Source organism: Pieris rapae, chromosome 13 (assembly GCF_905147795.1).
Source record: "Pieris rapae chromosome 13, ilPieRapa1.1, whole genome shotgun sequence".
Classification (NCBI taxonomy): Eukaryota; Metazoa; Arthropoda; class Insecta; order Lepidoptera; family Pieridae; genus Pieris; species Pieris rapae.
Window position 1 is genome coordinate 1519560 of NC_059521.1, and position 27914 is coordinate 1547473.

The 27914-nt window shown below is 32.4% G+C and overlaps 3 protein-coding genes across 10 annotated transcripts in view; 1 reads left to right on the forward strand and 2 right to left on the reverse strand.

Annotated features, from left to right (window-relative positions):
- The window catches only part of LOC110992667 (probable E3 ubiquitin-protein ligase RNF144A), an 86281-nt gene extending 80738 nt beyond the window's left edge, over positions 1 to 5543 (reverse strand). For 2 of the 4 annotated variants that reach the window (XM_045630918.1, XM_045630915.1), the window contains exon 1: positions 4961 to 5436. The gene's annotated coding sequence lies outside the window, so the exon portion shown is untranslated. Of the gene's footprint in view, positions 1 to 4960; positions 5437 to 5457 lie in introns of those variants that run through there. The other 2 variants (XM_045630916.1, XM_045630917.1) reach the window with 2 other exon arrangements.
- Positions 5544 to 6417: 874 nt separating this feature from the next.
- On the reverse strand, positions 6418 to 19464 carry LOC110992238 (activating transcription factor 7-interacting protein 1). 5 transcript variants are annotated; one of them, XM_045630694.1, is made up of 5 exons: positions 12784 to 13133; positions 9377 to 9818; positions 8189 to 9250; positions 7101 to 8018; positions 6418 to 7013 (listed from the first exon to the last, which is right to left on the reverse strand). In XM_045630694.1, the coding sequence occupies exons 1-5, from the start codon at positions 13027 to 13029 to the stop codon at positions 6601 to 6603; spliced, it is 3081 nt and encodes a 1026-aa protein (XP_045486650.1). In that variant the 5' UTR covers positions 13030 to 13133; the 3' UTR covers positions 6418 to 6600. The 5 variants fall into 5 exon arrangements, with proteins under 5 accessions (XP_045486650.1, XP_022113676.2, XP_022113666.2 ...); XM_022257984.2 differs by lacking the exon at positions 12784 to 13133 and adding an exon at positions 18867 to 19464 and having other exon boundaries at positions 8189 to 9818; XM_022257974.2 differs by lacking the exon at positions 12784 to 13133 and adding an exon at positions 16408 to 16514 and having other exon boundaries at positions 8189 to 9818.
- A 771-nt stretch (positions 19465 to 20235) lies between these two features.
- On the forward strand, positions 20236 to 26224 carry LOC110992616. Its single transcript, XM_022258504.2, has 7 exons — positions 20236 to 20623; positions 20713 to 20849; positions 20926 to 21157; positions 21267 to 21416; positions 21751 to 21926; positions 22256 to 22345; positions 25945 to 26224. Exons 1-7 carry the CDS (start codon positions 20591 to 20593, stop codon positions 26204 to 26206), a joined length of 1080 nt encoding a protein of 359 aa, XP_022114196.1. The 5' UTR covers positions 20236 to 20590; the 3' UTR covers positions 26207 to 26224.
- Positions 26225 to 27914: the final 1690 nt, after the last annotated feature.

Genomic DNA, 27914 nt, shown 5'->3' on the forward strand with positions numbered 1-27914 from the left:
AATTCAATGCCCAATGGACTAGTGGATATTCCATCTCTAGAAAATAATCTATAGTTTAGAGTCCCTATGTCGCCAAATTTAAAAATCGACATTAATTAAAAAATATAGGTAAATGTAAATTGTAAAGCCTTCATTAATCGATTAAAGATTTTGTAAATGTTTAACTTAGTAAGTATAGGGAATTTGAAAAGATCACAAAGGTCAAGGTATAATAGAGGTCGAATTAATTATAAATAAGTCCGAACCTTTGGGAAAATATACACTATGAATTCTCAGAACAGAGCAGAGTGGAAAGAAATGGAGGAGGCGTTTGCCAAAGTTGGCCAAACAGACGGGTTCTCGCCGACAACTTGTCGGTGTCTCCGACTCACTAGAGATAATAGTTAAAGATTAAAAATTTTGCCTGAATAAAGGATTATATTATGATATTATTATTAAGCCCTAACCTACTAAGAACACTTGTTTAATTTGAACTGTTTGATAAAAATTAAAAAAAAACGTAAAATAAAGTAAAAAGTAAGTTATAAAAATCCTATACATCTTCCGAGTCAGTCTTTAACAAAAGCCCGGATTTTCAAACAACAAAAAAGTCTAGTCACGAATCGCTATTATACAGAAATTGTATTTGTAGTCGCTATTTAAAGAAACATTGAAGCTCCATCTTGCAGGAGAACCTCTCTTTAAAGTGAATCTACCAATGTCAGGACTGAAGAAGGCATGAATAGTGTCGCAAAACTTGTGGGCCCAAGTCTTACTAGAGCAGAAGCTACTTGTGGAACGCAAGATATAGCGTAAAATCCAACAAGAAACATCGACGGACTATGAAGACACCAGCCCAACATTATATATGCGAATACGAGGCTAAGGTGAACGAAGCATATCAACAGAGTAAATCAACTTTCGGAACCCCAGCCATAGGAGGCGTCCGAACTTGAATATATGCATTGCTACTTTGAATACTAAATAAGAAAAAAAATATATTATACGACGCTATAAATACAAAAGAATGTTAATATGAAAGAATCGGTGTCTCGTTTCTACTTAAAATAAACTCGCCATAAAGGTTTGGTTAAAATTTAATGTCCGATCTTATCTGTCACTAAATGCAAATTTAACTATATTTGTTGACTGTTAGCCAGCGTCACACCCATTGACCTACAAATTGTGTGGTCTTACACATTACTCTTAAAACCACGTGTTAAGTCTTTAATATAGTAGGCAGAATGTTGCTTTAATTAGACCTAGCCCAGTTTAAGTCATAAATTGTCAAGAATCTAAATTGGCAAAGTTATTAAGAAATATTATGTTATCTTAGGTTTTGAGTTTTTATAATATTTAAAAAGGTTTTATATTATTTTAAATATTTTTAAAATTAAGCACATCTCCTTGCCACAGGATTCGCAAGTGCTGCCGCCAGCCTTTTAAAGACTGGTACGCTCTTTTATTAAAGGACCCTAAGTCATATTAGTTGGGAAATGCTTCATTATACAACTGGTACCTCATAGAGGTGGTCCGCGGCAAAATCTTTAAAAACGCTTAGTTGTGGAACGACGTGGTTAAGTATTCATGTTGTCCGATGATGAAACTCAGCTGCAGGTATTATGCAGGGAAAGTCAAAGTCAAAATACATTTATTCAGTTGAATCACATGATCACTTTGAATAGTAGATTATCTCATTGGAGTGTTTAATTTCCTATCCTATGCTCAACAAGAGGGCAAAGAGAAAGAAGAACTAAATCGTGCAGTGCGGCAACTAGGATGTACAACGAAAGCATGAAACTCTAGTGTGGTTCTAGATGAGCGTTATTTGAAAAAGATTCAATAAAAAGCAATGTCTTCAACTGAAATGCAGAAGTTATTGTTCTTTTATAACATCATTCAGAGCTCCGACGCCGTCATATTAAACAATTCTCTCGCCTAAAATAATTTTATGGACGGTAAACTATTACATCTGTTTTACACCTTAAGTCAGCTGAACAAAATGAAAATTACTTAACTTTGTTAAAACGACTAAGTAAGTACTTACTTAATTATTTTATGTCAAAATAATGTGTCATTAAAACTTTGTAACACGATTACTTATTTTTGTAAATACATTTTTTTCATAATTTTAGGTCCATTTAGGCTTCCAAGCGCGTTTTCTAAGCTTTTTAAGTGTTGTATGTTTGTCCACAAATATCTCGGAAACGCTTTCGTTTCATATCGATATATATACATAATTTGTTTGTTTAAGGTATTATCCACTCATAAACATATTTAGAAATACATATTATATACATGTATGTATTTCGAAATACTTTTATTTGTTTCTACAGAACACAGGGCAAACGGCCAAGAGGCTCATCCGATATTAAAGGTGATACCCAAGGACTCCTACTACCACTGCCGGAAGGCTTATACGTGCGGCCTTTTTAGGTATCATAAAAAAGTGGATTTATAAGAGAAATCTTAATAGTAACCCTAACCTGATTTATTCGTAACAACTGACACTTTTCAATAAGCCCTATTACCGATACATTATAGAGAAAGTACATTTAGTTTCGCTTTCACGACACACTGTAGACTATTGATTCGTTTTCATCCAATTTTAAAGCAAGTGGCAACACAGAACATATTATAGAAAAGTATGAAAGAGTCTTTATTTAATATAATTTTTAAATTTGGTTTCATTTTAAGTTTCCCTAAATATACCAAATACAGGGGAAACGCACCTTTTTTTTGTGCATTGAGGTAAGTGACAAAAGTCTTATTTGTTGGTGCCTATAGTTAGTATGTATTTAGTAATTTAGTTTTTCCTAATTTATTTCTTGTTTGTGTTTTGGGTAGTATGTTAAATTTTTATTAATTTGTATTGCATTCTTGTCCATTTAGGATCACCTGACCAATCAGGATTTTTTTGTGTGTGTTATCACCCATCTAAGTGATAGTAGTAGATAAGTCTAAATAATTAAATTGGATAAAATATAATGACTATCATATAAAAGACTAGCCAATCACTCCAAAAAAATGAAATACTGCAACTCTTTCTATACATAGGTTAAAAATAGCATTATCAAGGTGATTATAACAAACATCATGTTTCAATATGATTACCATATCTTATCTGGTGAAATTTATCACTGTTTGATTTTGCACATCAGATATTGTTTTAAAGTTCAGTAAGATTCTATATCATAATAAAACAAATGAAGCTGAGATTTCTTCAGAAAATTATCTGTATGTTACATAAAACTATGTAATATTTCCATTAAACTGTGTTAAAATATATATTTTTGTAATTAATCAATTAAGCAGTATATAAATTTGAAAGCAAATAAGTTATGTAATACATTGTCAATAATCACAGAATTAATAAAAAAAACAAAAAACAAGAACAAACATTACTAACAATTACAAAAGAGGTTTGCTATTATGTACATCTATATTTATTGAGTGATATCCAAACACTATACAATTAATAATTTGGTACATGTTGTTCGCGTTTGGTGTCTGGCGAAAGTTGGCAGGGCGAAAGTGAGCAGAACTAGTTAAACCTCACCTTAGATCCTGCCAGTCTTTATAGCTAAATAAATAGCACAACAAAACTAAAAATTTATTAAATACATGCAGAGAAGGTTACACAAGGTTTTTAGAAAATTGTTTCCACTGAAATGTTAAGTCTTTATTAGAAATAAGAAGTATCTATCTTTTATTTGTGAAACTTTTGTACTGATTAATGTTAACAAGAATGATGTGTTTTAAAGTAAAAAATATGGTCTATGGTCGCTTTAAGTTACTTGAAAGATTAACTGAGCGATTTGATTAATCTACAGACAGTATAGTATAGTTACCATAATTTTGTCTTAAAACTAATTCTACACTTTTTTATACTTTATCTCCCTATGATCTTGTTCTATAGTCCAATTACTGATAAAGACAGATATTTACACATCTTTATATATATATAATTCTTCTGTGAGTGTGTATGTCACTGAACTTCTCTCAAACGACTGGACCGATTTTGACGAAATTTTTTGTGTCTGTTCAAGGGGATCTGGGAATGGTTTAGATTCACAATTTTGTCCGCTGGACAATGTTTTTTTAATTAATTTTTAATTTCTTAGTAGTTATTGATTTTGGAATGTTTTACATTGGATCCGACAGACGGCGCTACCATCGCAGTGTCAAATTTTAAATAAAATTCAAATTTTAAATAAAATTCGAATTTTAAGTCCCGACAGTTAGCGCTGTGATCAAATAAAGAAAAGTTTTGTTATCATTGTGTTATTGTAGACCATGTGCTGGATCGTTAATATTGTCATAACATTCGAATAACAATTTTCATCAAAATGGTCCAGAATGTTTTAGCTTATTAAAAAAAGTTTGAAATTTTCAAATTAAAGACGTGTAGACAGGACAACGTCTGTCGGGTCTGCTAGTATTATATTTTACTGTGTATCTCTGAGACATTATACATATCTTGTATTTACTTAGATGTCTGAGTTTTTAATAAGACTACTTCATTTATTTAAGCATGTAACATACCAATTTATAAGAAATATTTATATGTAAGTACTTATTACACAGTTAAGTTTACAACATATTAATATATAATTTAAATTAGTGTATATAATATATCATCTGCATTGAAGTATATTTTGAAAGAATATTAATTTCTTCTCTAAAGCATCTATACTGATCTGACTACCAATAAATTAAAGGCATGACTATTTTAACAAGCAATTTTAGAATTTGTCTGTATCTGAAAAATATAAGTGGCTAACTTTTTGTTCAAAATTATATAATAGGATATGTTTACAAATATGTATTGTCTAAAAGTTATTTCTTAAAGCATACAAGGGTTTGGAATAAAAAAGTAAATATTATATGAATCAAGTGTTTGTTCTATTATGTTATCTTTGTCACAAGTATATTGCACATTTTACAAAGATAAGGTAGTTTATACACTTTTGAAACTTACTTGCAAATGTCTTCCAATTAGTAGACTATAACCAAGCATATTTCACATACACACTGCACAAATAACACTATTTTGTTACACCGCAAATTCACTGTGCACTTTATTACACCTCACGGATGTTTTTCCACAACGTACACAAAATTCCACCGTGGAATCTGTACTAATTGTGAAACGATATGTCACTACGTCAGGAGATCTAAAACTTCGCAATATGAAGATGAAAATGTGTTTATTATTGTTACCTATTATTAGTTGTAGCGAATTAAATAATAATTAAATGATAAAGGACTGTTTCTAAACCAGCTCAGAATCACAAACTTCCACACGCCAACAAGTTATTGGTCGCTAGCAAAACACTGCACTGACCACTGCAAGAAACAAGACGTATCTGAATTCTGACTGAGACTTTAAGCTATGGCAAGTACTTCTACAAAATAAATCGAAATCCGTATAATATAATTATTAATTAAGTTCGCTCTGAATGATTATTATTTTACTTTAGATTTTGCAGATGGCATCAGCAAATAGAAAACCAAAGTAATAAAAAAGCAGTTTTAAATTATTACTTTTTAGAAACTATGAGAAATTGACACATAAACTTTGAAGTTTGGTGCATACGACGTTAATTCACAAGACAATTTGCAATTCGCACCATCAGTCAAACTGACTGTTAAATTGCCTGCCAAACTGACAATAAACTGTAACTAAAGTCAGCTACCCTTTAAAATTGTACCAGGCTTTTACCATAGATAAAGCAATAAGGTGTTCAAACCGTTCCGGCTTCTCTAGCTAATGTGCTGCACTGTGCAGACATAGCTATTTTCAATTTTTAAGATGGTAATAATATATATCATATTATAGACTAGCTTTTTTTATTTGGAAAAGAAGGAAACTATGTCATAGACTAAATGAAAAACTTAGTAGCCACCATAATATAAGGCTTGTCAGCGTAAACTCGTAAATACAAGCCTAATATTATGGTGGCTACTTTTATTCCAGAGCCACTTGACACTTACAACGTTTCTCGATATCTTGTCCTGTCTTGTGACCTTCACCACATTACATACATACTTTAGTTTCAGAATAAATAGTATGTGATGTACTGCAGTTACCTAATCGAGACCTTTAGGGTGAGATTCATAACCCTAGAAGCGATACATTATGAAATCATTTATATTGTTTTGAATAAGCAATTTTTTTCTTTCCCAATCGATATGGATAAAGAATGTGCTTTGTGTCATGGGCATGGTAAAGATGATTTTTTGAAGTATGCTTCTAATCCATTTAGCAATCATGAAGGTTAGCGTCCACTACTATTGTTATTTCGCATCGCACTATATGACTTGTCCAATTTTTTTGTAAATACCTTTAAATTTACCGACATGTTGATTCCACTCGTTTTTAATTTGTATGAACTTTTTGATTGAATTTTACACGTTTGTATTAAAATACGTAAGTGATAATAACTTTTTTTTATTTAATAACTACTTAAAGTTTAATTCACATAAGCTAAAAACGAAAATATAGTCAATATTTCCGGCTTGAGTAGTATGTACAAATAATGTGCTAGATACAACATTCAATCACTTTTATTTACAAAGTCAATATAGATCTAAAAAGGTAATCAGTCTTATTTTAGACTATTTGTTCAAAAGCATTATGTTGCCAGGATTACTAAACGATCCTTGCCGCGATCTGACGTCAACTGCTCTAACTGCAAAATAGTATTTAAAGCCTGGTACAAATTGTGTCAATGTGCATGCCATTGGCAGTGGTAAAGCCTTTACATCTCCTATTTTCTTCCACAAATTTGTGCTAGGAGGAGATGGCGTTTCTTGATAGGCGTATATTTGATAACTGGCAATGTTTTCATGAACCTCTTCTCTATAACTATCTAATTTCCAAGATATTACTATTCCATTTTCAACTTTAGACAGCTTTATCTCTGGTGCAGGTGGTATTGCTTTCCAACTAAGTGCCTGGTACTGTTTACCACTTTCAGGTAATGGCGCTGGATGGAACCTTCTCATGCCAGGAACTCTTTGTCTCACATCTGCAAAGTGAAAAGAAGTAAGAAATTAATTTGAGAAACCATGGGTGAGGGTAAAGTCATTTAAATATCAGAAAATGTTCGACTTACTTTGATTATTACCAGGTTTAACCATATAACCTTGCTGCGTAGGACGAATATTGGCAACCTGGCCACTACCTATTGGAATGTAAACTTTTCTAGGACTATTCACCATGGGAACCCGCTGTGGTGGCATAAGATTTTGGGGTGATATCACTCGTACAGCTTGATTTCCAGGTCTGGTTACCACTTTGTTTGGAGGCTCATCATCTGTTAAGTCAACAGTATCAGAACCAGTTTGACTTTTAGAGAAAGGCCTTTTTTCTGGTCTTGGTGCTGCTGGCCTTAAAGATGTGGGTTGTACATTGATTGGCACTTTATTATTTGGAGTCTGATTTTGCACTATGTTGCTAGGTGAACTTTTTGCTGGTACAAGTCTTGGAACTGGTATATTTTGTGTAGGTGTTGTATTTTGTTTTGACTTGTTCTGTAGCGATGGAGAGCGTACGGGCTTTGCTGGCGAGGTTGTTATTGCATTATTTTGACTTGAAGCTTTTTGTTTAGACTTCTCGGCCATCACGACTTGAATACCGACAGAACGTGTAATTTTTAATGGAGTTACTAACGAATTTTTTCGGCATGCTTCCTGAACCGATCTTAAAATTACTTGGAGATCTTGATTTTGTTTTGTAATCGACTTAATTTTATTTCTATGGTCATCTAAAGATACAGCCATTTTCTTTAATTGTGATTTCATATCGCCGATGTTACCCCTATCAACTACGCTTTCCACTATTTTCATAATACAGAATTCTTCTAGATCATTCCGAGTCATTTCAGAGACGTTTTTCTTGCATAGTGACAAAAAGTTTGTAGGCAACAGAGGTTTAACTGGAGGAGGAGATGGTATCTCTGCTTCATTTTTCACCTTTACTGTATCAGATTCTGCTGTATCTTTTTCATCCTTTACATCTGATTCATTCATATCTGAAAGATAAAAATAAATTTTAGTACCTAGTATATTTGTTGTTTTTATTTTACTTTCTTATATTGTTAGGAAATGAATGTGTCTGCAGGCAGTTTTTTTACATCATATTTACTAACAACTGCTACATTCAATTGAATAAAAAGAAAAAGTTATTTTCAATAATATATACCTTTTGCAACCGCCAAATTATTGGTTTCCTTTTCAAGTTTCACTTCTGAATGAACTTGATTATTTTCTAGTATTTCTTTAACATCCTCTGCAGGTATAAGTGATAAGTTATTTGCTGGGATTTTCTTTTCTCCGCTGGAGGTGTCTTCGTCATCAATTAATAAAATATCATCATCCTCTTCTACATTAATACATTGTTTGATTGTTTCTTGAAGATCATTATTTTGTCCACTTACTTGATTATCATCATCATCAGATAAAATATCTAAAGTATTAGACAACTTACTATTAAGGGATACTTGAATTTCTTTCTTTTGTTCTATAGATGACCTACTTTGTACATTACTATCTAAAGATTTATCTTCTTCAATCTTCGGTTTATTCATCAGATTATTGGCATCTTTCTTAGTTATACAAACAGATTCGTCTTTTTCATTTAAATTACCTAATTCTTTGACGCTGCTTTTTGATAATTCGTCTTTAGTATTTTTAGTATGAAGCGACGAGACATTATTTCCTTTTAGCTTATCATCTTTATTTGTAGGAGAAACTGAAGTGGAATTGTTAACTGAGGGTTCCTTTTGACTTATATCGTCCTGAGAACTGTCATCATTAATTTCAATAGTGTTTGTGTCTACGTGAGTTTCACCTGTTACTTGAGTAATGTCTGTTTTAACATTTTCATCGCTTACGGCCATGGGCATAAATGTTTCGCATTTTGCTACTTCTTTTTTAGGTGACTTATCTAGTTTAACATTAGAACTCTCTACAATTAAATCTACATTATTATTAATATTTACTGCATCATGTTTAACATGATCATTTAATTTATTTGGCGAGTCTTCGGAGTGCGGCAGTGCTGCATTAACCGATTCGTTTCCTAAATCAATTTTTCTCTCACTCAATGTTTTATTTTCAATATTGTTCTTGGAAGACTGTTCAATTGAACTTACTTCAATATTTATTGTAGAAATTTCAGCATTGCTTTCTTGATCTTTATCAACATCCATTTTTTCCAAGCTATCATTTAAAGTTATTATTAGTGGTGTCGCATTTTCTTCATCAATTTCTTCTTTAGAACAGAATGAAGATGAATTTTTAATATCAGTTTTGACTGTTTCTTTTTGATTGCACACTTCTGACATATTCACCCGTAAAATGTCTTTTTCGTTGCACTCAGTTTCAACTTTTTCTTTTAATTCCGATGGTAATTTAAGCTCAAGAACACCTTTTTTGTCGGATTCATTGCTATGTGTATTTAAATTGGACTTTTCGTGATTGTTTACTATTTCTGGAATAATATTTTTTGAGTCTTCTTCATTTTCTATTTTTACGGTATGATCCTGAAATACGGTATCTATTTTAGCATGGTTTTTAATCGAATCAATTCCCGTATCCGAGTTGTTTTCTATATTATCAGTACTGGTGACTTCATCATCAGCCGATTTCTTTACATCTTCTACACATTCGTTTTGACTTAATTTATCGAGCAATCTGTCACTGGAAAATTTTTCATTAATATTTTCTGAATTAATGACTGCCATATTTACTTTCCTGATGTCGGCATCTGTATCACTATCGAAAATCAATTGCATTTTTCTGCATTTCCATATATCGGTTGTTTTAATGACCTGGAATTAAAAAAATAAATTCAGTACAATATAAATAAAAACAGTGACTACAGCGGTGTATTGTGCTACATTACCGTATTATGTTCTAGGTCACAATATGAAGAATCGATCTTAGTCAAACTATCTATATAGCAGTTAAATTTTTTGAGTAGAAAATTATCCGTTGTTCGGTAAAATTCTAACTAATACGTAAAAAAATATGGTATGTTTGTTATTAATATTGTTTTATTCCTGCGATACTTACTACTTTCTTACGAGTTAAATCTTGAAGAAACCCTTTTTTTTCTGGTCGATTATGTACTTAAGTAGAGGATATTTTGGCAAAGATGTGTAAAACTCTCATAGAGAGCAATGGGATAAAAACTAAATATTGACACCAAGATGACCAAACCAAACTGATATTATTTTTATTAAATGTAATGGAATGAGTATTTATCGTAAAAAATATTGCTTTACTTTTGCAGGACACAAACAACGCTTTTAAAACGTCAATGTCACTCAAATAATTCAATTGACAAACATACCACATTCTTATTAGAACAATCTATATAGTCAAACCTGGTTATTTGTCACGCGGAAACCTCTAATCGTTAACATAAGAGAGTCAGAAGTCGCCATTAAAAATAAAGTGAAGTGAAGTGAGCATAAGAGAGATTGAAAATTAAAAATTAGAATCATTTAATGTATATTCCTTTTTTTGACGTTCATAAATGTACATTATGTTACCTATATGAATAAATGATTTTTGTTTGTTTGTTTGTTTGATACCTCTAAAACTGACACTTGTAAATTAACTTTTGCTCTTCATGACACATTCATAAATTTAAGAGGGACTCTTATTTAATTCAATACAAATGTGCGTCTGTTATTGTTTCGTTATTACCTATAGTTCGAGGAACTTATTATATCCAGAAAGCCAAATGTGCGTACGACCTGTTTAAATAAATAAATCAGTGGCGCTACCTCTTTAGGTCTCGGCCTCAGATTTCTAATTCTGTTTCATGATCATTTTTAAATTTAATAAGCAAGTAGGTTATCAGCCTCCAGTGCCTAACACAAGTCGTCGACTTTTTGGGTCTGTTTTCTCACGATGTTTTCCTTAACCGTTCGAGCAAATGTTAAATGCGCACATAGAAAGACAGTCCATTGGTGCACAGCCAGGGATCAAACCTACGACCTCAGGTATGAAAGTCGCACGCTGAAGCCACTAGGCCAACACTGCTCATATACGTACGACCTGTTTGCCAAGCTTCAGCAGTCAGTTCATAACCGGCAGTTGCTGAGAGGCATTGGAGACGCTCCACAAATATTATGAATATTTGGCGGTTGATCAAACTGTATTTAACAACTTTAAAAATATACACAAAATAAAAAAAAACAGAATCGCAAAAAAAAAATTAATGAAAGTAAATGATGCTATAATACTAATTAGGTTAAACATTTATGTTCAGCTACTATTTTCAATAAATTTCTAATACACGTATTTTGTTTCCAATTACGTCACATTTGCCGTATTTTATAGTCCTCAATAGTTGAGACAGATACCTTCTGTAACTCTGTAAGGTGTAGTTGAGAAACCTCTATAAGAGAAAAGCTACGCGGTCCCTGGAGCTATCGCTTATCCAGGTTTGACGATATATAAAAATGAATTTGTCTCTCTGTCTTCGCTGATGATTAAAAAATCTATAAAGTTTTTAACTCTGTCTGTGATGCTGCTCTAGTTCAAAGTGGTCTTAATGGTATACAAAATTGGTGCTTTTTAAATGGTATGATCCTCAATATAAACAAGTGCTTTCATGTCAAGTGTATGAGCTTGACGGCGCGCTATTGAAGGAGGTTCAGGAGATTCGTGACTTGGGTGTTATTTGACAAAAAACTAACGTTAATATCACAGGTCAATAAAGTAGTCGCCACATCGACACACACGAATGCTTGGATTCTGAAACGGAATGCAGATTGTTTTGGTTGTACGACTAAAACAATTTTGTATAACGCTGTGGTCGCGTTGAATTTGGCAGTATCATGGTATGGAATCCACTATATTATGCGATCCATTCGCCACGCGTTGTAGACATTCAAAGATCTTTTACGCAACACCTAGCTTTTATAAGCAGAGGATTTTCACATAGACACCCGTACCATCAGCGATTTAAAAAAATTAATATGATATCACTGTATGATCGGAGAACTTTAACCGGTGGTACTTTCTTACATAAATTACTAAATAATCATATTTTATTTTATTTTTGTCCCTTATTCATTCTCTAGGTCTAAAATCACCCGTTTTTTCCTAATTCCTTCCGCCAAAACCAATCTAGGATTTAAGCCATCTCTATTTCGAATTCTTCGCGATTTTAACAGATTGAACTCAGCTTATCCGGAGCTGGATATATTCGGTAGTGGGCTGATCGGTTTTAGAGAAAGCATTGTTGGGTGCCTGTCTCGAACCTAATTTGCTGTTTTGTTTAGGATTTTTTTCTGCTTTAAGTACCAACAATTTGTTTTTTTCTTTGTATTTTTTTATGTCTCTTGTATTTATTTGTATAACTTATGTTTACCATTCTTGTCATACATTTTAGATGTAAGATTTTGTAAAATATTCAGTAGACTTAGAATTATGTATGATGTCGTAAACTCAATAAATAAATAAATAAATTTGTATATTTGTCTCGCTAAGACTCAAGAATGGCTGGACCGATTTGGCTAATTATGACCTTGAACTATTTGTGGAAGTCCTAGGAAAGTTGAAACGGTAAGAAACATAAATAAGTACAATAAAATACCAAAACAACAGTTGAATGAAAACTGTCCGTAGCTGGGAAATGAAGGGATTCTCTTTTTCGAAAAAAAGGGTGCGTGTACTTATGTACGCGCGTAAAAGTTATACTTTTTTAGCATTATTAAAAATAAAGTTTTTTTCTGGTGTAGGTTGATTATAAGGCACAGGTGAATTAGTCATAAGCACCTTAGCTTGTACAACTATAACGTTGCGATTGTCGTGTGTTGAAGCAGATAAAAATGAATCGTTTAAATTGTCGCCATTATGATCAGCAATACCAGTACTGGACAGCGTTGAGACATCTGGTTGATTTGTACTAGCACTGATAGTAGCTAACCGAAATGATGGCGCTAAAGTCCTTATTCGAGAACTTGAAGTTGACGGTGTGGATAAAATCTCAGCCACGGATGATTCTTCTGCTTGTGCAAGCATTTTTTTTCGCAGCCTATAGGCACGATTGCGTTCTGCTCCTGTTTTTCTTATTGGCTTGTTTACTGACAAGCCTTGACGGGCTTTTTCAGCTTCCTTGGCAGCTTTTTTTCGGCGGTAATAGTTTCTACAATGTTCCGCATTTGTTTTACCCATCTTGAAATCTGAAATAGAAATTGAGTAGCATTGATTGCTTACATATGATGACTTTTAATGGTACTGTAGCAAGCCAATAAGAAACACAGGAGCAGATCGTAATCTTGCCTATAGGGCTGCGAAAAAAAATGCACAAATAGAAGAATCATCCGTGGCTGAGATTTTATCCACACCGTCAACTTCAAGTTCTCGAATAAGGACTTTTGCGCCATCATTTCGGTTAGCTACCATCAGTGCTAGTACAAATCAACCAGATGTCTCAACGCTGTCCAGTACTGGTATTGCTGATCATAATGGCGACAATTTAAACGATTCATTTTTATCTGCTTCAACACACGACAATCGCAACGTTATAGTTGTACAAGCTGAGGTGCATATGACAAATTCTCCTGTGCCGTATAATCAACGTACATCAGGAAATACTTTATTTTTAATAATGCTAAAGAAGTATAACTTTTACGCGCGTACATAAGTACACTATTGTTACTAAATGTAAGTACATACGGATAGTTAACCTCAATTGTACCTAATGTAGCACTGAGGAAGGTTGATGAGCACAGTTTTTTCACAAATATTTTCTAATGCTAATAAGTATTGTTTTAAATATTCAATTTAAATCACTTCTGATTATAATTCAGACGCCCTTGTATAATGAAAACAAAATCAAAACACTTTTTTTTAATGTAGAAACTCAAAGCATGTGGATAAATATTATAAAATATATAAATACACAGTGAACAGAGGCGGCATGCGTGCCAACATGCGCCACTAACAGAGGTTCCATTTCTGTTTCGTTGGTAGCATTTTTTCCTCAACTTAAAGAGCGATTTAGTGGGCAACTTCATTCTGTTAATTTTGTGTCAGGGTGCGCGCGCATCGTAAAATTTCACTCTCATCAATTTTTTATAACGCGCCTAAAGAAGTATAACTTCAAAAATCACTCGGTTGCATGGAAAGCCTTCAAAAATTTGAGTTTTACTACAACAGTACAGTATTAGATCCGAATTCTTTGGTCTGTTTTAAAAACCAAATACCCATATAAATTCGTTTAGCTTCAGTGGTTTAGTCTTGTCGATAAGTGGTATGCCTTTCAGAAGCACAAGGGTTGTGTTCCAAACGGTCGAGCATTGCGCGATTTTGCCAAGTCCGCATAGATTTTTGCCTAGTATAGTATAGGTTCACCTACACGCTAACGTGGAATTTTTAGAGGCGATGGAATTTTTAAATTTTTGAAAAGTAGCATCTTACACGTTTCTTCACAGCACGCGTTGTAAGCGTGAGTAAGAAATTTTTCACGCTAATTAAAAAATAACCTCAAGTTAAGTGATACCGCCCATGGGCACTCTGAATGCCAGAGAGTCTCTAATGCTTTCACTGCTTTTTTAAATTTAAATTACTAATGAGAATTACGAGTAGGTTAAAAAAAATTTTCATTAATTTATTAAATACATATGTACATTTAAATATTCAATGTAACTTAGCACACATACAAATGTGCAAAGTGTCGGCGTTCCTTAACTCTCAAAATGATCTTTATAATTGGGAGAATTAATTATCGCCAGGCTTTGATTAATTTTTACAATATGTAGTTAAAAATGGCGCCAATGTGCCATACTAGCTAATGCTAAACATAGATGGCGCCACTTTAATATGATATTAATTGTTAAACTCCCAACTATCAAAGGCTCGACCCAAAACCACTTTTTAAATTGTAATTCACTTAAAAGAATTCGTATGGGAATGAAACTGTCAAGCCCCAATAAATAATAATAATAATAAATCGTTCATTTGCAAAAAAATGTATTCTACTCTTCGTCTTCTTTTCCTTTCTTCTTCCAGATTTATTAATTATAAATAAATTTGTATTGTACTGTATTTGCGCCATCTATGGTTAGCAATAGATAACTTGACACATCATCTGTTTTCATTTATTGTAAAAACCAATTCAAGGTTGGCGATATTGAATTCTGCCAATAATAAAGTTCATTATTAAGCAAATATACTTAAATGTATAAATTTACGGGTTTTATAAAAATATCGGTTTCATTTACATGAAACATTAAAATATGCCAATTTAGAGTTAGTGATCGAAATTCCAACGAATTTATAGAGTCGAAGAATATTTGTAAATATGTCTAATAATTACTTAAAATATATTATTATTGGGAGTGATTGCTGTCATTGGTTCCCAAAAAAATGGATCTAAGGGTACTTTAAGAAAGTATATCCCTTATTTTGTGTGATCAAAATCACTAAAATATATTATTAGCATAATTTACCATCTGCATTTCTCTGCTAAAACATACTTGAGGCCTTAGGACACAAAACCAAAATATGGCCGACGACCGTCAGACGCGCACGACGGAATTACGAAGTGAGTTCTAGAGATATGAGACTACACACCGCTAACGAAAGCATAATTGTCACGCTCACACAAACGATGTTAACGCAAGCTAGAGTGAGACAACCAGTGCTTTCGTATGAGCTGTAGTAAATCCAGTTGAAGGTGTGGGCTAACCGGACAATCTATCGAACGCTGGTCGCTGAACACGGAACAAGAGAATATAATATGTATGAGAATACAGGTTTACAACGCGTAGTCTTGTTTAATTCCGCAAGGAGAACCTTCAACTGGCGATACCTTATCACTGACCAAGTAACACAAAGATTACACAGATGAATATTACATCTATGCAGATGTTTTTATTAATGAATAATTACATTTTTTTATCTACAACACCATAGCGATGACACAACTTATAATGATTCCCTTTTTTCAATCTGATATATGTCAAAAAACTTGACAGTTAATAAAATTTTCTTTATTTAATTTTATAAAAAATGCTAGCAAAATCCACTTATTTTGATGTAGAAACTTGGTTTCATAAACAATAACGTTATTATAATAGCACTATGACTAAGTACTGCATTTACCACTAATATAAAATAAACAAACTGTCAATAGTCAATGTCGCTAAAAAATATTAAAAAAAACTTATAAAAAATCGCTTCCGATTAAAAATCTATGTTAATTTAATCACCGACGGCGACCCCAACGTATCTAATTTATTTTCTTTCGTTTCTTGTAAAAAAAAACGAACAAATGTCACTCTTGCATTTCAATAACATACTAACAATAAACAAAATTTGTAAACAATTTACGGCTTATACGTTGATGTACTTAAGTATTATACTTTAAAATAATCTACATATAATATTACTAACCTACAAACGGAGAAGAAGAAGTAAATATCCTAAGTGAAGAAGACAAAATATAACCTCCCGAAACAAGCACTCTGTAGCACGGCGGTGTTGGTACTGACGTGACGTAACAGTAGAAGAAGAAAATGGCTGCCGCGATTGCAGCGCCAAATGGGGAATTATAGGACTAAAAATCGAAGAGCAATGCATAATCAGAGAAACCTACGGACGCGGCAATCCAGTATGTTCCGGTTCACGGCAGCTGTTCACAGTATAAGCGAGATAAAACATTGACAATAACAATACGTTAGAGTGAAATAGCCTATCACGAATCAACACGAATGGTGAGGCAATAGATGTTTGTCTCTACATTTTCATTGCTCTGTACCACGACGTATTGAGTTCACTTTACATCAAGCGAGGTCAAAATACGCAGTGTTGTTTCGTTCTCTTGCGTTCTACTTTTCTAATACCTACTCCTCTTCTCTCTAATCTTTATATATTAGGCGTTGGTAGAGAAAATAATCGCTTAATTAAACTTTAAACGATATCGTGTACTTTTCCAAGATTAATAATAGTATTTATTAATGATAGTAAAAAGATTTGTGGTATGATTACGTACCGCATTAATTAAATTTTAAGAGAAACATAAGACATATTAGTAGAAACGGTGGAAATTGTCCAGTGTAAACTGTCTATCTACTATATTAAAACGATACTGAAGAAGTGAATTGATTATGATAGAGTTTTGAGATCGTGCGACGTTGCCGGAGCGCTTCATTGTTAGGCATCTACACGAAGTACACGAAATAAGCCGAGTCGGCCCGATGTAGTCATGGGTTTAAAATAGAATGGATAGGATATTATTACCGTGTATCCCCTTTAGCCTTTCAGTAACAAAGAATGAGAAGAAGATGGCTACGAAACTAAAATCAATATAATTCAAACAATCTAGCAGTTTTGTTAGTATAATTGAAGTTTTTAGGAATCAAGTACTAATATTGCACAACTTATTTAACCCCTGATATTTGACATGACATACATACAAGCCACTAATAATGTAAGAATGAAACTCTTTACTCCCTCATTTTCGTCTTAAACAGGTTAAAAAAGAGACAATTAGTGTAAATTATAGACGATATAAATAATTCTTAATGGACTATCTCTACAAATAGGACATCTCCAAATTTCTATTACAGGCCTAATCGGCATTGTGTTCATATGCCGTTTTATTCGTTCATTGACGATTTGGTTCCGCTCACTCAGATATAATACGAACTCGGTCACCGATGGTTGCACTGATATAAACGGTTACCACGTAAATTGTTTATTTATTTTTTAGCTTTAGCAATAATTCTATATTGTTTCTTCAAAATACTACCAAGAAGTAAAAATCTTAATAATAATTTATAATTTTCTTAGTCATTAGCTGACCTATAAAAAGATAAAAACATGTGGACCTGCGATCTCCAGTAATATTCCTGATAATGTACAAAGTTAATAATTAACAATTAGCAAAAATTGATTACAAATAAAGGTGGAGTCGTTTTAATTATATGTATATGTTATATATTTTAATTAGAAATACAGATAATATTTTAGACTAAGCGTACCTTATAGCATATAGTATAAAAGGTCAAGCACCTATTCACAAAGCACGTTACTCCAGTAGTGATACCTTGTCTAAAACTTAATATCTCCTAAAGGTATTTTGTGCTTCAAGGTCTAACATGGCTTAGTGCGTCAGATATCAATTGCCAAGAATATAACTGTATTATAGTGTGTACTGGAAATAATTAAGAAATAAGAAGAACATGAATAGCAACCCGGCAACATGGCTCTAGAAAACTCAAAACACCACGGTCGCGACACGAGTCGCACGTCATTTGCCAGTGTTCAATCTATGCGACGTTGCCGCATTTCCTCGAACGCCACTAACTGCCAATAAGTATAAGCGTATTGTAAATTTTGTAGCATAGTCCAGAATCATAACCTTAAATTTGTGTTTTTTTTCTTCTGTTTTGGGTTTGCTATTACATTTAAGCGTATTTTGGAGCCACTTTATTTTTAAAGATTTCTTTTGCGAAATATTATAATACTAACATATTTTTATACTTAATATAACTTAATAAATAACAATAATTCGGTTTAATTCGCATATATACTTCATAAAATTAAATGAATGAAGATAAATAAAAGCTCATCCTATCAATAAATTACTTTTTATTGATATGATTACCATTTTTTTATTAAGACCTAGAAGAACGACCTTTCAAGGAGATAGTAATTATGAAGCACTATACATTGAAAGACTTCATCGAATAGAAACGAAATCTGAAGTTCTAAAAAAGAAGAACCTAAAACGGGCCTAGTCAGTCGTTTCTGCTAAACACCCACACACCAAAAAAAAAATGATTTACAAAAACCAGGATTGAAATTTGGAATAAGGTCCTGTAAAAAATTTTTAGATCTAATATGCTTACCAATTATAACGCCAACTGCTTTCGCTTGGTCCAGCTGTTCCAGGTTTAAATTCCAGCAGCACGCGAAGAAGTTTCTCGAAGAACAGTGTGTCATCGAATGCCCTGCGCAGTGCGCGGTGGCGTGCGAATATTTCATTTCGAGCGATATGTCCGCCATCTTGTCGTTTTACGTGTTATACATGAGTATGAGTGAGATAGTTATATCTAAACTTTCTCATTTACCTCGCTTTTGCCATTTCATGATATGCTCAATAACTTATACGTTCTTTCGATAAAGAACTTGTAAAGACCTGGTTTTTTCATAGCTAATGCTACAATTTACTCCTCTCCTAGGTGCGTCTCGGATACAGCTAATTATTCGATATAACCTTTTAGCGAATTTAAGTTCAGGTTTTATTAAGTACCGACAATATAGAGAAAAACGTTAAATTAATCCATTGGAGAAAAAACGGTAGAGATTTGTTACATAGCAACCAAGTTACTTAATTTTATTACATCCTTATGCGAATTCGAATCTCAAAATTTCCGACAACGAATAGGCAGGGCTCCTAGGTCTGAAGTTGTACACGAGAATAAGACGTAATTCAAGCATATTATTTATACACGTAATATACCTACTAAGTTATACTTCTTATACATATTATATAATATATTATAACTACGGAACCAATTCCGGGCTAACTCTACGGCTACACTTAGTACTGAGCACAAAATTGCTTTTTAGCTGTTTTTAATGCATGATTATGATGAGTATGATTAGATTACAATTACTACCTACTTATAGTATTGTTTATATAAAATGCTCGATGATATTTATCACTAAGTATTTATAAGTTTTAACAAGTGCAAAGCAAAAAAAAAACATTGTTTTGATTAGTTGTTGACGTTGAACATTCATATTTTTTACTAAGTATATACCTATATATTTGAATTTTGATTGTAAAGTTTGTAACATGACGATTCCAAGATTAAAATAAAAATAAATCATTGTTACCTATATCTAAACACTAATGAAAAATCAGAATCGTATCATGTTATAAGTATGACTTATAACAAATTACCATCATGAAGTGAATCGAGTTATCAGAAAAAAAGTAATAATAATTATTATAATTAAATAAATTTAAGTTAGGTTAATTAATCTGACATCTCTGGTTTTAATTAAAACTTTATATAAAATAAAATTCATAAAAAAACTATTTTATGCCACTAGATGCCACTAGAAACGAGGCGAAATGCTAGTCATAATAACAACATTAGAGAGATATCGATATAAAATAAAACACATAAATTTTGATTAAGCTACAACACATATTATAGTATTATGTTGTTACCTGTTTTTTTCCCCTTTATTGGCCTGCACGGTTTGTGCGTCAGCCGTCAGCCATTTGTTACCTGTTACAAAATGCAAATGTTAATGTCACTTGTATCTTTGAATATAAATATTTAATATAAATTATTAAACTCATTATTTAGAAACAACGTCAATTAAGTACTCTTTTATGTATTTATATTATGTTTATTACATAGCTTCTGTTGAAATTTGGATTTAGCTTTTAGATATAGGGGGTTTTTTAATTTGTGCGTTTTTTTTTACATCTCATTAAAGATACAGATCTGGCATTCAAAACATAATTTGACTATTTATTTATAAAAATAAGATTTATAAAAAAATGTGAAAAGTTTCATGTTTGTCTTATATGTATTAAGTACTTTTATTCATAATGTTGAATTATTATAAAGTTAAAGTTGTAAATGTGAGTATTTTACAAGAAAGTGTTCTGTATCTAACTTACTACTACATTTTGTACTAACTGTAAGCTATGATAACTAAATCTTATTACAGCATGTGCTATCCAACCCTCGTCTCCAAACACTTTTCAAATGTTGGTGTAGTTCAAATATACATAGTAAATATTCGGAAGCTGAAAAACAAAAAGTCTTAGAGGTTATAAACAAATCAGATTCTTTAACACTCTCCAAGTAAGTACCATATTGATATATATAATATGACCTTTGTCATTCAGGATCTTGAATCTTAACTGCAACATTATTTCAGGTATGATGTCACAAAAGGTAGATCAAAAAATATATCTCAATGGATTAACACATATGGACCACTAAAGAATATTTGTGAGATTGAAACTATAGACGGGTTCACTGAAAAGCATGTACAAAAATTATTTGAAAGTATAATACATAATAAGCTCAAACCTGAAAAAGAAACAAATGCCCTACAGCTAATCAAAGGACAAATACTAAATCCACCATTAACAGAAGTGACACGGCAGGTATTTTGTAAATCTGTCTCATTTGTATCATAAATTTGTGTTTTCTTTTAGGTTTAAACACGAACTGAGAATGATTATTTTTGGTATAATTTCAATGAATTTCTTACAGGCTGCGAACACCATATTAACTGTGTATGTTACAGTAAATTCAGTATCATGGGCCCTAATACAAAAGCACAATTATGAGGTAGCAGATTGGCAGTATCATGGTATTGAATATCCAGATAAGAGATTTCAGCTAGGTGATATATTAGAAATTGTAAGGTTTATAAATTAACAAATATCTATTGAAGCCATGTAGAGTTCAATATTTCAAAATATTTTTTTAAAACTGTTTTGCAACAAAATTGATGTTAGTAATATTGAATATTACCAAATTACAATGCATAACAACTCTTATTGATTTGAAAATTGATTTATCATATGATTAAAAAGTTACCTAAAATGTGTAAGTAAATGTTATTGGGACTAGTATATATACATATAATAATAGGTGATGTGACTACAAGAGTAGACTCACTTTTTCACAGTAACTATATATTTTATCATTAATATTTATAAAATCATCTAATAATACAAATACATTATTCCAGGCCTGGAATATAACAAATATGCTGCCTACAGCAGATCTATATGTAATGAAAGCTGAGGCCACTAGCCTTAGAGCATCTGGTAGTGATCCTAATAATCCTAAAGTACTTGGTGTTAATTTGCAAAAGGCACAAATGGTGTCAATGATTGTTGCACTTATATCAACAAAAAATCAGGAGTGAGTATTCTCTTTAGTTGTCAGTTTCTTTATGTAAAATATGAGCTGGAATAGATTTTTCCACAGAAGAAATTGGTTATCAAATACAATTAATTTTCAGATACAATACAATAAGATGTTCAATTTGTAAGGGTCTGAATACCTTTTTGTGTACCGTCAATGGTTGCATTTCTATTTGTCTTATTAACTACCACTAGATGGCGTTTTTATACAAAATTAACTAACCAAGACTGATATGTTTGGCGATCCTCTAAAGTCTAAGTAAACGTAGTATAATGGACAATAATTATGAATGATTTTTGCTTTCTTATTTTTTTCTGGCTTTTCAGTTTGTTTCAAGAAGTTACCAAGAAATCTGAAAAACCAAAAACAAAATTTAAACAGAATGTTTATTTTTTACGATCTTCACTACCGTTTCGGTAAGTTTTATTTGAGTCTTTAGTAATAAACCTAGGAGTCTATCTCTAATATTTATATCTCCGCCAAACCTTACCAAGGGTTTTAAGACTAATTTAAATTTAAAAAAATAATATTTTTTTAAACTCGTACTTCCTAGCGAAGGGTTAGTTATTGATTTAGGGTATGATATATTTTTATTGGTACGTTAATTTTAAATAATAGGATTAATTTCATATCGTAAACACACAACAGACGTAACAGCTAGTAGAAAACATAAAATAATATGGAGCAAAAAAGTACTCAAATTAAATGTTGTATTAACCAACGATTTATTTAGGGAACCATAGATAAATACGTTTTTATAAAATAGTTTTTGAATATTTTCGTTTAACTTTAAAATAAATAAACGTGACTAACATATGAGACTTGTTAGTTAAATTAAATTTGTGTCCAAAAAGGCATTTAGGTACAATATCTAAACTAATTTTATAAAGAGGAAAAATTTGTGAAATAAATATTATAACCAAGTATGCAAACTTTCTACACAGATTTAAATTGAAACGTTTAGATTGGTTCGTTAAGTTTAAAACATCGTAGGGTATAAGTTTAAGTTAGTGTACTGAAAAGGAGCTTAAATTTTTTTTGCATTAAAGTAAAATTTTCGTCTATAAATTCCATGTTAGGCACCACGTCATCTAAGATATCTGTTATGTAGCGATGTGCAGTCAAACACCCCAGACCATGCACGAAGCGCCTCCAAAAGAAACGCGCTCCTCAATGCAACTTTGAGCATATCGCTATCCCACGTCGACGATAGACTCTTCTGCGACCATACTGCGTAATACGGAGGTCCATTGCTCATCTGTCCAATTTAGGTGATCATGCGCAAATCTTATGCGAGCTTGTCTGTGAGCTGTAGACAACTTTGGACCAAATGGTCTAAAAGTGGTGATAAACGCTTCCAACCTTCTTCTTATTGTTAGTGCACTAACGTTTACTTCACGCACTTCATTAAGCAATGTTTTGATGTTAACTGACGTGAGGATACGATTTCGCAGGGAAGTCGTAACAATAAATCGGTCACTACGTTTGTAAGAACATTTGTAAGAACCTGTCTCCCACAACCTTCTGTATATTCTAGAAACCATAGACTGTTTCCCCCTCCCGCACCAATGCTACAAGCAGCAGCAGCTAGTTAGGACGAAGTATCCATATTATCTATATTCAGAAACTCTCGATGAGTTTAAAAGCTAATTCATCAATTCTGCTGGTAATACTTATTAAATTGTCAAAAGAATAAAAAATCAATAAGAAACAATTTAAAAAAACACGCAAATCTGATACTACGATTAAATTTTCTTTTCCCGGCTATATTCATTTGTTTTACTGCAGTTCTATTTTTAAATATTGTTTTTTTCCAAAGATGAGGGGCCAGTCTCTCCGTATTTATATAATTTAATCTAAAAAGTTTGCATACTTTTAAAAAAAAATAATTTCAAAGATATCCTGAATTGCCATTAAAAAAAAAGTTATCCTGAAGTTTGATGCAGTTTATGTGTCCGTCAGTATATTTTTGTGTTTATGCTTATTAAAAAATTAAAGTCCATTACTGATTAGTTATAGTATTATGGCAATACAGGCCTTAATTTTATCGTTCTTTATGAAAAAACACGTCTACTTCGAAGACTGGTTTTCTGAACACTGACAATCTATATATATAAAAGAAAGTCGTGTTAGTTACACCACTTATAACTCAAGAACGGAAGAACAGATTTGGGTGAAAATTGGAATGGAGGTAGCTTAGAGCCAGGAGACGGACATAGGATACTTTTTATCCCGTTCGACAGCGTTCCCGAAGGACTTGACATGAAACGTCAGTCACTATAAAACGTGGTATAACAAAAAAGAATAATAAAACGCAAATGATAGCTATGTAATTGACGTATAATGACAGCTATGTAATGACGTATATATGACAATTTGATATTTGTAAGAAATCAATATTCAAAATATTTCTATTAAATAAATAATTAAATGTAATGATAGTGCCATTGCCCATTCGTATAAACAGTGAAGAGAACTATAAAACTCGATATGGTCGTATGTATACAGTTCGTCCAAAGAATGATGAATGTTTCTATTTGTTGTTGTTGTCGAAAGACGCATTTAATCGAGTATTGGAACGGGAACGTGAATATGATCACCAGGAATTAGATTTAGTAGTTCAAACGAATGTAACCCTGTTGAATTACCAACAAAAGGAAGTTTATGATACTTTAATGAAGGCAAACGATGATGAAAACGGTGGTTTATATTTCCTAGATGCCCTTGGTGGAACTGGCAAGACATTCCTCATGTCATTAGTTTTAGCAACTGTTCGGGTGAGATCCAACATAGCGGTTGCAGTTGCTTCTTCTGAAATAGCAGCCACATTGTTAGAAGGATGCCGTACGGCTCATTCAGAATTAAAATTACCGTTAAATCTTCAAACTATTGAAGAACCAACGTGTAATATTGCAAAACACTCAGCAATGGCCAAAGTTTTAGCGGCATCGAAAATCATCATCTGGGACGAATGCACAATGGCGCATAAACGTGCATTAGAAGCACTTAACAAAACATTAACAGATTTACGCAATGACTCGAGATGTTTTGGAGGAGCAATGATTTTACTGTCTGGCGATTTCTGCTAAATACTGCCAGTAATTCCAAGATCTACGACTGCCGACGAAATAAACGCTTGCCTTAAATCGTCAAATCTATGGCGCTATGTGAAGAAACTGCAGCTGACAAGAAACATGAGAGTTACATTGCTTAATGATACATCTGCTGAAGATTTCTCGGAGCAATTGCTGACTATCGGTAATGGTGAGGAAGTTCTTATTCCGAGGATCCCGATGATCCCAACCGATATGCCGTTTGAATTTAAAAGACTTCAATTTCCGATACGTCTTGCATTTGCCATGACCATCAACAAATCACAAGGCCAATCCTTAAAAGTTTGTGGTTTAAATCTAGAACATTCATGTTTTTCCCATGGTCAATTATACGTGGCATGTTCACGGGTCGGAAGACCATCTGCGTTGTTTGTTAAGTGAAGAGTAACCTATGTACTAAAATACAGAAATAATAATGAATGATTAATGTAGGTATTTAATTTTTTTGTATTTTGTTCCAATAAAAAAAACTGCTTATTTATTGCCATTAAGGCGGAACAAAGTTCGCCGGGTCAGCTTGTATTTATTAAAAGTGTAGTACGACCAGTTGATTCAATATATATATAAACATACCGTGATATAGGATCGCGATATCTATTGACCGTCTGAACCCATGTTTTAATTTCTTAAAACATTAGTGTAGCCTATCTTTACAATAAATTATTTACATTACAATAATATAACTATTTTTATTAGGAAGACGGACAGTAGCATACCGCTTAATAAAAACCAAACTAATGTCATGTTTTTCAACGCCATCTATTGTAGGCTTAATAGAACTTTAGTTTTGGCGTGTTTACCCTAGATGGTGTTCATTGATTACTAAAAAATACATTAGGGCTATTGTTTGTAAGCAGTTACGCGATGACGTCAAATAATTGATTTTTTTTTTAAATTTTCAGGTTATATGGTACTCTTATTGGTAACGAGAGAGTGACGTCAGACCAAACAGTAGAAATGTTACTTCAAGACAACACAATTAGATCCTCTGATAACTCCCATGTGTTTGTCCCCGAAGACCTGAAATCGTCGTTTAGGTCGCAACGAGACCTGCCCAAGGATATGATGGGCCAATGCCTATTATTTGCTTTAACATTCATGGACCTATGTATTTATAAAAATAAGGATAAAATTCAGAAATTGTTATCTAAGAAAGTTGAATGAAATAAATTTTAAACTGTATTTGTTTTCTTATTAACTCAAGTCGTCTTTAAAAGTTTGCTAGTGAATAGGTGTGACAAAACATAAACTAAACGGAATCAAGTTATATGTATTAGTTATTTTAATTCCACAACTTAAATCAAAATTCTTTATATTATAAAATGGTTGCCGTTTGTAAGTGACGACAGAAATAAAATCTATGTTTTATTAATATTTTCTATAGAAAATGAGGCTTGAATTGACTACCCGAAACAGTTATTATCATACCGGATTACTAAGGATAAATTATAAAGCTTATATCATTATGTTTCCATTCGACATAAAAGTCCTGTAATTAATAAGCCATAAGTATATCATTTTTGGGAGCATTGTTTGCCTAATGGCTTTAGCGTTGAGGTAGCAGGTTCGATCACCGTCTGTGAACTAATGGATTTAACGCATTTAACATTCGCTCGAACAGTGAAGGAAAACATGGTGAGGAAAGCGGCTCGTCTTAGACTCAAAAAGTCGAAGGCCTGCGTCAGGCACAGAAGGCTGATCACCTACTTGCCTATTAGATTTACAAATTATTAAGAAGCAGATACAGAAACCTGAGGCTTAGACCTAACAAGCTGTGGCGCCACTGGTTTTTTAATAAAAAATTTGTAGTACTTGATTTTTAATTTCTTACTCGGAATGAATAGATTAATAAGCATTATTTAACAATAATAATCTAAATAGTCTAGTACGACATTTATTAGATTATACATATACTTAACCTGTAAAAACTGTTTTCCTAGGCATAACAATAGATAATAAACTCCAGTGGGGCCCACACATAGACTCTTTCGAATAGGCTGAGCTCTGCAGCATATGCAGTAAAAAAAATCCGACAGCTTACTGATAAGGATACGGCTAAAATTGTGTACCATAGCTATTTTCACAGCGTTATGTCGTACGGTATTCTACTGTAGGGTGCTGCTGCAAAGGTTCAATCCATATTTGTGTTGCAGAAGCGGGCTGCTCGGGGTATTTGTTGTGTTTCCCTAAGGAACTAAATATTATGACATTATCCCGTCAATATATTCTTGAAGCCTTGTTGTATGTACAAAAAAACTTAAACGATTTTAAAACAAATGGTGACTTTCACCAGTATAATACGCGTAATAGAACTAATTTGAGTGTGCGACCAACCAGGCTCCAGAAGATAAACCACTCCTTATATGGAAATTGTATTCGTTTTTACAACAAACTCCCAAGCGAAATTAGAGAACTGTCACTAAATAAAATCAAAGCCCTTGTTAAAAGTAAATTAATTAATAAAGCCTTTTATAAATGTGACGAATACTTAAATGATCCTAATCCTTGGGATTGATTTGCTCCAGTTCAAACAATTTGTATTAAAAACTTGGCAATTGAAAGGAGTGGCGGAAAGTTTCTTGCCAGTTCTTTTTACCCGCTCCACGCCCTTGACTTGCGAACTGTTGGTAAATGTAAATTTACGATTTATTTAATTTGTTTTACTTGACGTTCATAAGTGTACATGTTTACCTAAATTAATAAAGATATTTTGATTTGATTTGATTTGATAATAATAATAATACTATAGCCTTTTATTCAGATCACTTTTTGGGTACACATATAAACATAGATTACATTAAACTAAGTATTAGAAAGTTAAGAAAAAAACTATTCTAGTATTTGTATCTTGCTGAGTTTTTACAGATCTGTT

What these genes read in the sequence shown, in the direction of transcription:
- LOC110992238 (XM_022257965.2), bottom strand. Translation starts at nt 13,182, where the DNA reads ATGGGTAAAACAAATGCGGAACATTGTAGAAACTATTACCGCCGAAAA. An exon ending in TTATAGTTGTACAAGCTAAG is followed by an intron (nt 9,819 to 12,783) that starts GTGCTTATGACT and finishes TTTTAATTCCAG; the next exon opens with GTCATTAAAACAACCGATAT. An exon ending in TAAACCTGGTAATAATCAAA is followed by an intron (nt 7,014 to 7,100) that starts GTAAGTCGAACA and finishes TTCACTTTGCAG; the next exon opens with ATGTGAGACAAAGAGTTCCT.
- LOC110992616 (XM_022258504.2), top strand. Translation starts at nt 20,591, where the DNA reads ATGTTGAATTATTATAAAGTTAAAGTTGTAAAT. An exon ending in TAACAGAAGTGACACGGCAG is followed by an intron (nt 21,158 to 21,266) that starts GTATTTTGTAAA and finishes AATTTCTTACAG; the next exon opens with GCTGCGAACACCATATTAAC. An exon ending in CGATCTTCACTACCGTTTCG is followed by an intron (nt 22,346 to 25,944) that starts GTAAGTTTTATT and finishes TTAAATTTTCAG; the next exon opens with GTTATATGGTACTCTTATTG.